Source organism: Pipistrellus kuhlii, unplaced genomic scaffold (assembly GCF_014108245.1).
Source record: "Pipistrellus kuhlii isolate mPipKuh1 unplaced genomic scaffold, mPipKuh1.p scaffold_m20_p_2, whole genome shotgun sequence".
In the NCBI taxonomy this organism is placed as follows: domain Eukaryota; kingdom Metazoa; phylum Chordata; class Mammalia; order Chiroptera; family Vespertilionidae; genus Pipistrellus; species Pipistrellus kuhlii.
Window position 1 is genome coordinate 51,976,339 of NW_023425515.1, and position 11,779 is coordinate 51,988,117.

The 11,779-nt window shown below is 46.5% G+C and overlaps 1 protein-coding gene across 3 annotated transcripts in view; it reads left to right on the forward strand.

The window, feature by feature from the left end:
- ILDR1 (immunoglobulin like domain containing receptor 1) overlaps nucleotides 1-11,106 on the forward strand; it is a 35,827-nt gene extending 24,721 nt beyond the window's left edge. The window contains exons 6-8 of one of the 3 annotated variants that reach the window (XM_036446547.2): nucleotides 4,657-4,788; nucleotides 5,007-5,827; nucleotides 10,315-11,106. In XM_036446547.2, coding sequence (XP_036302440.1) covers nucleotides 4,657-4,788; nucleotides 5,007-5,827; nucleotides 10,315-10,356 — 995 coding nt within the window. In that variant the 3' untranslated portion in view covers nucleotides 10,357-11,106. The remainder of the gene's footprint in view (nucleotides 1-4,656; nucleotides 4,789-5,006; nucleotides 5,828-10,314) is intronic. The other 2 variants (XM_036446548.2, XM_036446549.2) reach the window with 2 other exon arrangements.
- The last annotated feature ends 673 nt before the right edge of the window (nucleotides 11,107-11,779 follow it).

Below are 11,779 nucleotides of genomic sequence, written 5' to 3' on the forward strand. Positions count from 1 at the left end.
TATTAAAGCTTTTGGATAGAGAAGGGTGTGCGTGTGACTATTTTTTGTTTGTTTTTAGAATAGGTAACCCTACGCATATTTGTAGGCAAAGAACCAAGGCCTATGGAAAATAAGTAAACTAAGATGACCAGCGATGAGTGATGGGGCCAATGGGAGTGACATCGGGCTTACAGTGAAATGACTGCGTTTAGGACGGAAAGGAAAAGACAGCCTGATCTCTGAAGAGAGAGAGAGGAAGTCATTATGATTAATGTATAAGGGAGGAAGCTGAGAGAGCTCATATGTAGCAAGTAAAAATTCTAGGCACGGAAGGGAGCTTCAGGAACGATGTCAGTGGTTCTTGAACTTCTCTGACCACAGCCAATCTCCCCAACCTGCTCCCACTTTCTAGTGAGAGTTACTAGAAAACCAGAGAGGGGGGAAAAAAATTTAAAAGGACACCACATTTCAGTAACTTGATAATTCACTCCGTACCAGTAAACAACCCACAGTAGAACCTAAAGGTGAAAGCTATTGAAAGTGAACCTTATTTTTCTCTGAGAGAACTGGAGAAACAAGTTTCATCTCTAGGTGGTTGACTGGCCCTCCTCCCCACAGAACGCCTGGGCACGCCCAGCAGTAGGCCACAGGCCACAGTGGGAATCTCTGCTCTCTGCCATGCCCCTCCCCACCCTCCCCACGGGAGAGGGAAGTGAGGCCCGATGAGACTTTTTCACAAGTACACACTGTTAGTGGCAGAGCCTGGACTAGAACTGGGTCTCTTGATTCCTTGCCCAGGGTGGTTCCTCTTCCTCAACGAAGGTGATGCCAACAGTTAAAAGTTCATGAGGAGGGGAAGGCATGAGACCTGGGGTATGTTTAAACCCCTGCTCTATAGGAGGGAAGCCAGGTCTATGTGTCAGTGAGGGAAAGTTAGGTTGAGAGGAAGGCTCTTTGAGGTCAGGTGCCTCACAGTGCAGTCAGCTCTGGCACTGTGGAGCTAGGATGCATGTGCTGGTGGTTCCCTAAAGCTGGGATGGTAAGAGTTCAAATGGTGTGGGATTCTAGAAAGCTCCTGAGGATGTTACCGAAATGACTGGCCAGTCAAGTCATAGGGGACTGGTAGTATGGGAAAAAGGGAAAGGACTCTGTGACCATGGGCCAAAAGAGGGCAAAGAAGGAGTTCTGGAAGAGTAGAGAAAATTGGTAAGGGAATGGTGAGCAGTAACAAGCAAGTGCAGTTGGAGATCATCAGGGGCATCTACCAGGGATGCCCACTGACGATGCTGGCCGCAGAGGACAAGAGGTGTAGGTCCCTGGAGGAGCAGGGAGTGTTGAGTGTCATTTCTATTGGGAAGGAGACATCTTTTTATATATTTTTTTTTAATTGACTTTTTACAGAGAGAAAGGGAAAGGGATAGATAGTTAGAAACGTTGATGAGAGAGAACATCGATCATCTGCCTCCTGCACACCCCCCACTGGGGATGTGCCTGCAACCAAGGTACATGCCCTTGACCGAAATCGAACCCGGGACCTTTCAGTCCACAGGCTGATGCTCTATCCACTGAACCAAACCAGTTTCGGCTGGAAGGAGACATCTTAAAGACTGTACCCCAGGTTTTCCTCAGAAAGGAAGATGAACGTGCCTTTGGTGGTATAGTTCCCCAGTATGTACATTTGTCTCCCATGGGCTCTAAGACAAAAGAAGCGACTTATAACAATTTATTAAAACAAGGAGAGCCACTATCTATCACAAGCATACATTATTATCTCATTTAACCTCAGTAATCTTGTGAAATAGGAGTAGACTCAGACCCTCTAAAAACTCGCTCAGAATCACACAGCTGTCACATGCTGAGAATTCCAGTTGAAGTCCATCTGAACCTCAAAGCCCATATTTAAGGAAACGTCTCTCCAAGGATCCTATTTCTCCAAAGGTTGTTGAGAATCCTCAATAGACAACTCTGATTTGACTCCCAGCCATTAGAATAAAGGAGCTCTTTGAAAATGCAGATTTTCTTGCCTTGAATTAGGCTGAGGGAGGGTTTGTGGGGATCTGTGTTTTTAACCAGTCCATTAAAGGTGACCAGGGCAGACTTTTCTCCATCGAGTTTCGGAGATAACTTCCTAGGAGACTTTGGAAGCTTTGCTACTTTCTCCATGTTTCTTTTATTGCCTGTTTGGTTTCCCGTTAGGTGAGAAGCAGAAAACCCTCGTAGTGAAGACATCCCCATGGGGCTGGTTCCAGGGACAGGATGGCAAGGAAGAAGCTCCGAGGCTGTGTTTCCCATTCGCATCTCATTAGTCCCAGTGCATCAGGGAAGGAAGGCACTATGAGGAAAAGGTGGTAGCAGCTAAGAAGGAAGCAGGCAGATGAATCTCTGGGGAAAGTAAAAATTTGATGGGAAAGCTCATGGAGGATCTGGAATGATCTCTAGGGAGTTTTCTACACAGGGGGTTCCATTAACTTAAAAAGTCCTTTGGAGAGAAAGGAGTAACCCTCACTCTCCCTTTGTCTCCTATAGAACTGGGGGGCTGGGGGAGGAAGTGGCCAAAAGGGGGGGGGGTACTATTTAGAGGAAGCCAGGAGTCAGTTAGAGGGGTAGGTGGTATATAGGGTTGTTCCCAATGGCATTGGATGTCCTTAGGCCTTGGGGTCAGAGAGTAGTCTGGAATGGGTTTTAAAAATTGTGGGGCTGAGTTGGAAAAAAATAAAGTGAGGAGTTACCGCTGGGGGAGGGTCTTTTTGTTCGTTTCACAGAAATAAAGGAGCCTAGGGACTCGGTGGTGTGGCAGAAAGAGTACAGGTTTGGGTGTCAGACACAGGGTCACACTCTCTATCTCTGCCAGTCACCCACTGTTGGACTGTGAGCTAGGGAAGTAACCTCTGGGACCTCAACTTCCTCATTGATCCCACATTGAAGATTTCTCTGAGGAAAAAAAAAAAAATCTCTGAGGACTATTATGGAAAGTGGCAGAGCATTGTGTGCGCTGATGGCGGCCCCTGTAGGGAGCTGGGAGAGGCATCTGTTAGCCAAAGGGAGAGGAAAGGGTTGGGCTTGCGGACTTGTCTTTGGAGGGTCCGGAGTGCTGTCTGTTGGCTTAAAAGCATGGCAGCTGGGTGAGCTGCGATTAGTTTGCATCTGATTTCCTCTAGGCTGGGCTGTGACTCACCGTTAGGGCTGGAGCTCCAGACATTTTGGGGGGCTCTGCTGCAACCACATCCTGTTGTGCTGGAAGTTTATTTCATGCTGGAGCCCCAGGGTAGCTGTCCAGGTGGCCCCTTCACTGCTGGCCTCACCAAATCCCCCACCCTGTGCAGCTGGGTCCAAGGGCCTGCCCTCTCTTCCCCTCCTGTGGCAGAAGGAAGCTTCAGGCAGAGCCTGCTGCCTGGGGTGAGGGGATGAGGTGACGCAGGGCTTGGGGAACCCAGAGGAGGTGCAAGTGCTGCTGGGAGCCCGAGGCAGGCAATTCCTGCGCTTAGACACACAAGTACATTTTCGACATGCATGGATGGGCAGGGGCTTTGGGAAACGTGGCGCTCGTCAAAATTACCTCAAAATAGAAACTCATGAGCAAAACCAACTCAGTGCTTATGTTTTTAACATGCTCTCATTGTCGGTTAGTTGCACCTAGGGGACTGGAGTGACATTTCCATGGATCTCTTGTGCTGCTTTTTTAAAATAAAATAATAAAATAAACAATTACTTCCCTTTTCCTCCTTCTATCTCCTGGCAACCACCACTTACTCCCCCTCTCCTTTTTTTATTAAGGTATTATATGTGTATAGATCTTACCATTGCCCCACCCCCACTCCCATACATGCCCTCACCCCCCAGTGTTTTGCATCCATTGGTTATGTTTATATGCATGCATACAAGTCCTTCGGTTGATCTCTTATCTCCCCTCCTCTCCTTGTGCTGTTTTTTTTATGTTCTTTTCTTTGCCCTAAAAGGAAATGGTATTTCCCTTCTCCCTTCTCTGCTTCCACCCCACCTCTGAGAGATTCTCCCTACTTAGGGGAAACCTCAATACTTAATAATGTTGAGGAGAAGAGTACAAAAGGTCCGCTGGATCCACTTCAGCTTTTTGCGTTCTCTTGCCTTCCTCCCACTGGTTTTCTCCAGCCAGGGCTGGCATCCTAGCTAGAAACATTCTTTACCGGTAACTCTGCCCATTGACATCAGCACCGACGTCCTTCTCTTTTTCCACTCTGAGCAGGCAGCCCTGAGCTTCCCTGGCCACCCCTGAGTCATAGCCTCCTCTAAACTCTTTGCATGTGTGCCTTCTATATTTGGCCTGTGGCTGAAGGCCCTGTTGGCTTGTGGCCTGAGATTTCACTGCCTGCTAATTACCCACGTATATCCCGGCACAGAATGGCTGACCCTGGGAATGGGCAGGGTGATGAAATGTTTCTGAGACTAGGAAGTCCATGGTAAGGGTATAATCCCGGGGTGTGGGAGTCCTGCTCTTGCCTAGGGAATTTATTCCGGTTCCTTCCCGGTGGAGCAATTGATTCACTACTCTTACCTCTGACTCCCATGCAAGATAGGTCATAGTGAACTCTGAGAAGAGAAACTGGTCTCTGGGCAAGGCCACTCTATGGAGAGAAGTGAAATGGGAGGTGTGGGCCTTTCCCTGGCTGAGGGTCTGCATTTCTCCTTTTCCCCCCGCAGCCCTGGCCCGCCACCGCTACATGAAGCAGGCTCAGTCCCTAGGCCCTCAGATGATGGAAAAACCCCTATACTGGGGGGCGGACAGGAGCTCTCAGTTTTCATCTTATCCAATGAACCAACTGCTTCAGCGAGGTAAACTCTGCCGAGATTCAGGGTGGGAGAGGGCAGAGGGCAAGAGTAGGAGCACGGGCTACCTCAGGGCTTTCCTGACCAATATGGTGGGCATCTTTACGACTGAGGATGGGAGGGGATGCATGCAAACTACATAGCGTGGCATTTTGGTGCCCTGATTCCGAGGCGCGTCCTGTGAGCCAGCTTTTCTGCATGTTCTTGTCCTTGTTTCCACGCAGATTTGTCCATGCGATCCAGCCTCCCACAGATGCCAGTGACCCAGCCCACCACTCACCCTCCCATCGCTAACGGCGTCCTGGAGTATCTGGAGAAAGAGCTGCGGAACCTCAACCCGGCCCAGCCCCTGCCCCCTAACCTCAAAGCCATCTCCGGCCAGCCCTGCAGCATGCTGTCCTCCCTGGGCTCCGAGGTCGTGGAACGCAGAATCATCCGCCTGCCCCCCTTGAGAGACCTGCCGTCTTCTCTGATGACCAGCAACTCCTCCCACCAGCACTGGCTCGCTCCAGTTCCCCCCGGAGCCTGGGATCTGAGGGAGGAGAGGAGGCCGCACCACCACTCTGGTTTCCACCAGGAGCTGCAGGACTGGCAGCCTCGGCGGCCCTGGGCATTGGAAGGAAGGGAGCTGGGCCAGCTTCGGAGTGGAAGGCACCGCAGCTCCAGGCCGAACACGTCCCCCACGCCCTGGTCAGACAGGGACAGCCTCAGCGACATCCCTTCGTCCAGCGAGGACCGCTGCCGGCGGCCCACCCACCTGCCTCTGCGGAGCCGCTACCCGGACAGGCCCCGCAGGCCCAGCCCCCGGGAGAGCGAGCGCAGGCACCAGAGGCGCAGGCCCCGCAGCTACTCCCCTCCCCTGCCTTCGGGATTCAGTTCTTGGAGCTCCGAGGAGGAGAAGGAGAGGCCACCCCGGAGATGGGGGGCCCACCGCCGCCGCTCCCACTCCCCAAACTGGCCCGAGGAGAAGCCACCCAGCTACCGCTCACTGGATGTCATGCCAGGCAAGAATGGCAGGAAAAGAGGGAATGTGGAGAGGCGCTCGGTGAGCCTGGGGCATCCTGCTGAGGGTAGGGCATGGGCAGGAAGGACCCTTCAGCCAGGCTTGGCCTCGGCTGACACAGGCTGCCTCACGGGGCCACCGCTGAGGGCCGCTCTTCCCTGTTGTGCGCGGCTGGCCCTGGGACCTAGTGAGTACCAAAGGCAGGGAGGTGCTGGGTGCTTACAGAGGGCTTTCTCTCCCTCACGCCCCCCATTTCACAGAGAAGAAAATATGAAGCTCAGAATCAGCAAGCTCCAAGTGAGTGGTGGAGCTAGAACTCGGACGCTGGTCTTGATGGCTAAGACTTTTACTTCCTGCCACAGCTGCTTTGCTTTACTTAGCAACTGTATTTCCATACCCCAAATTAGAGCACCTGGCCCCGCAGAGGATGTATGTGTCGCTCTAGGTGCCTCAAGTTAGTGTGCAAGGCAGTGTTGCAGTCAAGGAGAGGCCCCCGAGCCACACCCCCTGCCACCTTCCTGGGAAAGGACCATTGAACTTATTTGGAGATATATATATATACACATACATATCATTACTTTAATATTCAGTGAACAGGCAGGGTTGCCACAAGGTAGGAGTGAGCTTTCCAGCCTAAAAGGGATACAAAGAGGGATCGATGTAGGACTTTTGGGCCTCTGAATAAGACTTTTTTTTTCTTTTCTTAAAGAAAAAGTGACTTTGAAAACTTATTTTATAATTAATATTTCCAAATTATGGTATTCTTTCAGTGTTGTCACTTTGCCAAGTTAAGCTTTCATTGCTCAAAAAATATTTCTGAACTCCCTTCAGAACTGACTTAGAAGCTACCTACAAAAATAACATTTCTCTTTTGACCAGAATCTTTCCCTGTTTCAATTCTGTTGAGATAAAGGGATATGGAGTAAGCTCTGAGAGAAGTTGCCAGAGTAGAGGGGTATTATAGGAACAAGAGTTTTAGTCTCTCATGCACTCTGAAGGATTCACCTCTCCTTCGGAAATGCAGGTTCTGCTGTAACTGGTTTAAAATCCAGTTACATGCATGGAGTGTGCAAAGGAGCAGGCACCTATGAGAGCCACAGTGCTGGTCTTTCTAGGAGGGAACCTTGGTCGGAGAGTGAAGAAGGTAGCAAAGGCCGGCAGGCATTTCTGAAATGGTCAGTGACACTTATGTCATACTCTCACAGATGTCCTCTGAGATAGGCAACGGCCAGTAATAACGAAAATTAGTAGTATCCTAAGTGAGACTGAGCTCTGGACATTTATGCTACATCTCTTTCCATCCTTACAACACCCTGTGAGATTTGTGCTACTTTCTTCATTTTAATGGGATACAACTCTTCCTTCCATGTTACCAGTAAGAAAATTACATCCAGAAAGAAACCACATAGTCCGTTAGGGTTAGTGCTGGGACAACTGCTGTTACTTTAATTAGATAGTGACTAAACTGTCTCCTAACTTCATTTCAGCAAAGAAACGCAGTTTCAGAGCCAGTTTTTGGCCCCAAATCCAAACCCCATTTTCTCTTAAGTGTCTTCTTGTCTTTATTTTCTCCTCTTTAAGTAAAATTATGAGGTTTCTTATAACTTAGAGAAAGGTAAAAGAAATACCAGTTATGTTCCAGACACTCGGGTAAGCCCTTTTCAATGCTTATTTCATACTAGAGGCCTGATGCACGAAATTCGTGCTAGGGGCTCAGCCCTCGCAGCTTTGCCTGCCTCTCGGCCCCACGACCCCGCTGACCCTGACCACTGGTCAGTCTGGAAAGTCATTCTGGAAGGTTGTTCTACCCTTCCAGTCTAATTAGCATATTAGCTCTTTATTATATAAGGCTAGAGGCCCGATGAATGAAATTCGAGCAAGAGTAGGCCTGCGTTCCCACGGCTGCTGGCAGTAGCTTCCCTCTGGCACCCAGGACCTGGGCTTCCCTCCAAGCTCCAGCTTCATCCAGAAGGTCGTCCAGAAGGATATCCAATCTAATTAGCATATTATGTTTTTATTATTATAGATAATCCTGAAAAAGCTCTGTGAGGCTCAGTGAGATCAAGGAACATGTCCAAAGTCACACCGTCAGTAGGGAGGGAAGCCAGAATTAGAACAGTCCTCTGACTCAGACCTGTGCCCTTTTCAGTCATGTTGTGTGGGGCAGTCATGTTTTCTGATGATTTTATTTCTTCATTTTCTGAAAGCTTTCTTTATCATTCGGATGTACACACCAATAATCCAGATGCACCCTCAAGCAACCCATATTTTTTTATTGTAAACTTACCGGTGAGAGGCAGAAATTTCGCTGAAGGTGATTTTAAAAGCCCTCATTGTTTTGGATGTCTCTGAGTTTATCTCCCAAAGAGCTATCACTTTACTTTAATCACATCCCACTGTCCACTCATATTCTGAGTGAACAGAGGCCCAGGACCGAAACTTGATTTGGGAGATTGGTTGGTTCTAAAGGCACAGTGTTTTGTATGTAACTTGAATTTTGAATGCTTTTCGTGGGACCAAAGTCTTTTTCTTTTCTCCTCTGCTTGGTGGAGTTGGATGCTTTCCATACATCTCCCTGGCCTCTGAAGTCTTTGGAGCTTGCCGCTAACTTCAGAAGTTATCATACAATTGGGCCACTAGATGGTGATCTTTGATTATGTATAATGTGGAGGTTTGTTTACTCCTTAGGTTGATAAGATTTATCACTGTTTTCTTAAACCAGGCTTTCAACACTTTTCCTTCACTATAACTTTTTTACAAAATACTTATTAAAAAATACTTTATTAATGTTCAGAGCAATATAAATTTTAAAAAATCTTTTGGTGTACATGGAATCTTCTCTCTCAAGAATAACGTATAACAAGTAGTTAACAAACAGACAAGGGCTTTCATGTAAATGATCACATGGGAATGCAAAACAGGTAAGAACTGTTCTCTGCACAGTGTCCAAGAGAAAAGGGAAGTTCTGTTGAGGAATCTCGCATTTGACGCCAGAACTAGGACACTAGCTGAGATCTCATTTTAGGTCCACCAAAGGCTGCAACCTCAGAAATATGAGAAGCAGTAGTCACACAGAGCTTTCAAACCCAGTGGTTTCAGTCTGAGTGGCCCCTCTGCTCTGGTCTCCTTCAAACTGATTATCTTTCTTTCCAATCCGCCCAGTAAGAAAGGGCTCCTCAAGCCATTTCCCGTTCGTTCTAAACTTGGCCTGTACATACTCATTCTAAAACCTGTTCTAAGAGAAAACTAATGCATCCTTGACTCTCTAAGCTAAACTCAAACTTTCTATAGAGCATGCAGGATTTTTTTTTTTTTTTTTTTTTTACTCTTGACTTAATAAAAAAAAATTATTTTGGAGCAGGATATTTCATCTTCTCCTTTCAATAAAATGTCTATTCTTTGATAATGTCTAGATTTTTCTTCAGCAAACCCTGGAAAGGTTCCCTTTGTGCCACTTTGTTACTTTCCTTTGTGTCAGAGAGCATTCATCCCATATCTTTTTTTTTTTATTATTAGAAACCACGTGCCTAAAACTCACTTTCCTGACAAACTGGAAACACAGAATTTCTAAGAGTATATACAATGCATTTTGAACAATATGTTTTGGGACAAATACCGTATCTTGCTATTTCAAATAAGAAAGATTACATTCATATACTGCAGCTGTAGATATTCAAAACCTAAATAAAACAATCCCCTACAATACAAAGTTAGAGAAATATAAGGAATGTAAACCATAGTCCTTGCCCTTATAGAGCAAGTTGCAAAAGCCAAAAGACCAAATGAAGTTGTGTCTGAAGAAAAGCCACTGAATTTGGTCAGGAAGAGGTAATTAGTTGATCTTTGAAAAATAACTTCAGAGAAATACTAAAATATGAAGCTAGACTTTTTAGATAAGGGTTGAGAAAGAATAGTTCAGGAGTATATACATAAGAAAGGGAGATTGGGCCATGTCATGAATGAATGGGAGAGAGACCGATGAATGGAACAAGGTACCTTTTTTTTTTTTTTTCTCCCAGTTTAAGGGAGGCTTGACGATGTTGAAAATAAAAAAGATAGAGTGAATGAGACTTCAAGAAATTTTCAGAATTAAAGATGTTTTGGGGAGGCTCCAGGGAGGTAAGAGAGAAGAGAAACCCAACCCAGGAAGAAAGCCTGCCTTCATGAAGGGTTAAATATTTTTTGGATTCAGATCTGCTGTCCCAGCAGCCACCACTCACCTAGATTTTCATCTAAATCAAAAACACCTTATGGCCAAAACCGGTTTGGCTTAGTGGATAGAGCGTTGGTCTACAGACTGGAGGGTCCCAGATTCAATTCCTGTCAAGGGCATGAACATTGGTTGAGGGCGCATCCCCAGTGGAGGGCGTGCAGGAGGCAGCTAGTCGATGTTTCTACCTCTCTGTCCCTCTCCCTTCCTCTCAAAAAAAAAAATCAATAAAAATAAATTTAAAAAAAACACCTTATGTATTATATGCATAGAAAGCAAAAGCCAACTGAATCAATTTTTCTGTTCTTTTATTCCTCAGGAGAAAGACAGCTCTCATAGTGGAAGGAGTGTGGTCATTTAGTCACTGGATGCAGCACTTCTTCTGTGGTGACTCTCGGCTCCTGCACATCGTCAGTATCGCCTACTCTTCCAGGTGATGTGGGAAGGACAATGCAAGTCTGTATCTTACCACTTTTGGCTTAGATTCTGAGAATCAAATAGGAGAATTTTAAAAGTAAGAGTTTTAGGAATTAATGACTTCATTTCAGCCTTGGTTCACACTCTCTGAATATTTAGATAGTCTCTGACTTGTAATGGACCCAAATGAGATGTGATTCCTCAAGAACTTACTTGCCTGAGTCCTCAGTGAGGTTACACTACTGAGAACCATGGCCATTCTCAAAGTGTGAACTCAGGAATCTTTAAGAAAAAAGTCAAACATGTCAGGAGCAGGAAATCTATGGAGTATGATAGGATAATTTCCATGGGTACTTCTCTCTATAGCATATCTAGAGGGCCCCTCCCACCTTGCTGCCCAGTCCCAAGTGCCCCTGAGGGCCCAGTAAGAGATGGCACAGGAAATACTCCCAACAGAGTGCTCTCTTATGAGCCATTTATTCCAAGTGTAGCAGAAGAGCAGTTTTGCACTATCTTGTTTTCCTTTTGTTTGTTTTATGTTTTTGCTGATATCTAATTTATATTTTTGTATATGGTATGTATCTGTTAAAATCATTTTAAATGTTTCTTGGGAACAACAGAGTATATAAATAAGAAGGAAATAAAATGTACCCGTGTACGGATTCTGCCCCAAATAAATACCTACTTTGTTGCATTTGACTGGATGAAGCCTTCTTCCCACCTAAAGCTCAGAGAAGAGCCAGGGCGACCTGAGGAATCCTGGAGCCGCCTTTCTCCTGGCACCCCTCAGTCTTCACAAGCAGAACCTTCCAGGCAGGTTCTGCCCCTCAAAACCCCAGAAGGAGGGGCTGTACCTTCCCTATAATAAGCTCTACCACTCCCTCCTATTTTCCCCAGGGCCCTTGGTGGCTTCATGAATCCATCTGTGCTTGATGTAGACACCCTCCTGGGGAACATTGGATGCGACCTGTGAGAAGGTGTGTGTGTGTGTGTGTGTGTGTTCCTCAACAGTATCTTTATATGTATGGCCCCAAGCTCAATGTAGATCCTATTGTGTTGACATAACAATTTCCCCCCTACTCTCATTAATTCTTTTTTTTTTAATATTTTTTTTATTTATTCTTGACAAAGAGGAATTGAGAAGGATAGAGAGTTAGAAACATCAATCAGCTGCCTCCTGCACACCTCCCACTGGGGATGTGCCTGCAACCAAGGTACGTGCCCTTGACCAGAATTGAACCTGGGACCCTTCAATCCACAGACCGATGCTATATCCACTGAGCCAAACTGGTTTCGGCCTCATTAATTCTTTGTTGGAAAAATAAGCTAAATGCCAGCTTTGGGCAAAGGTGCCTTGGTATTTTTTA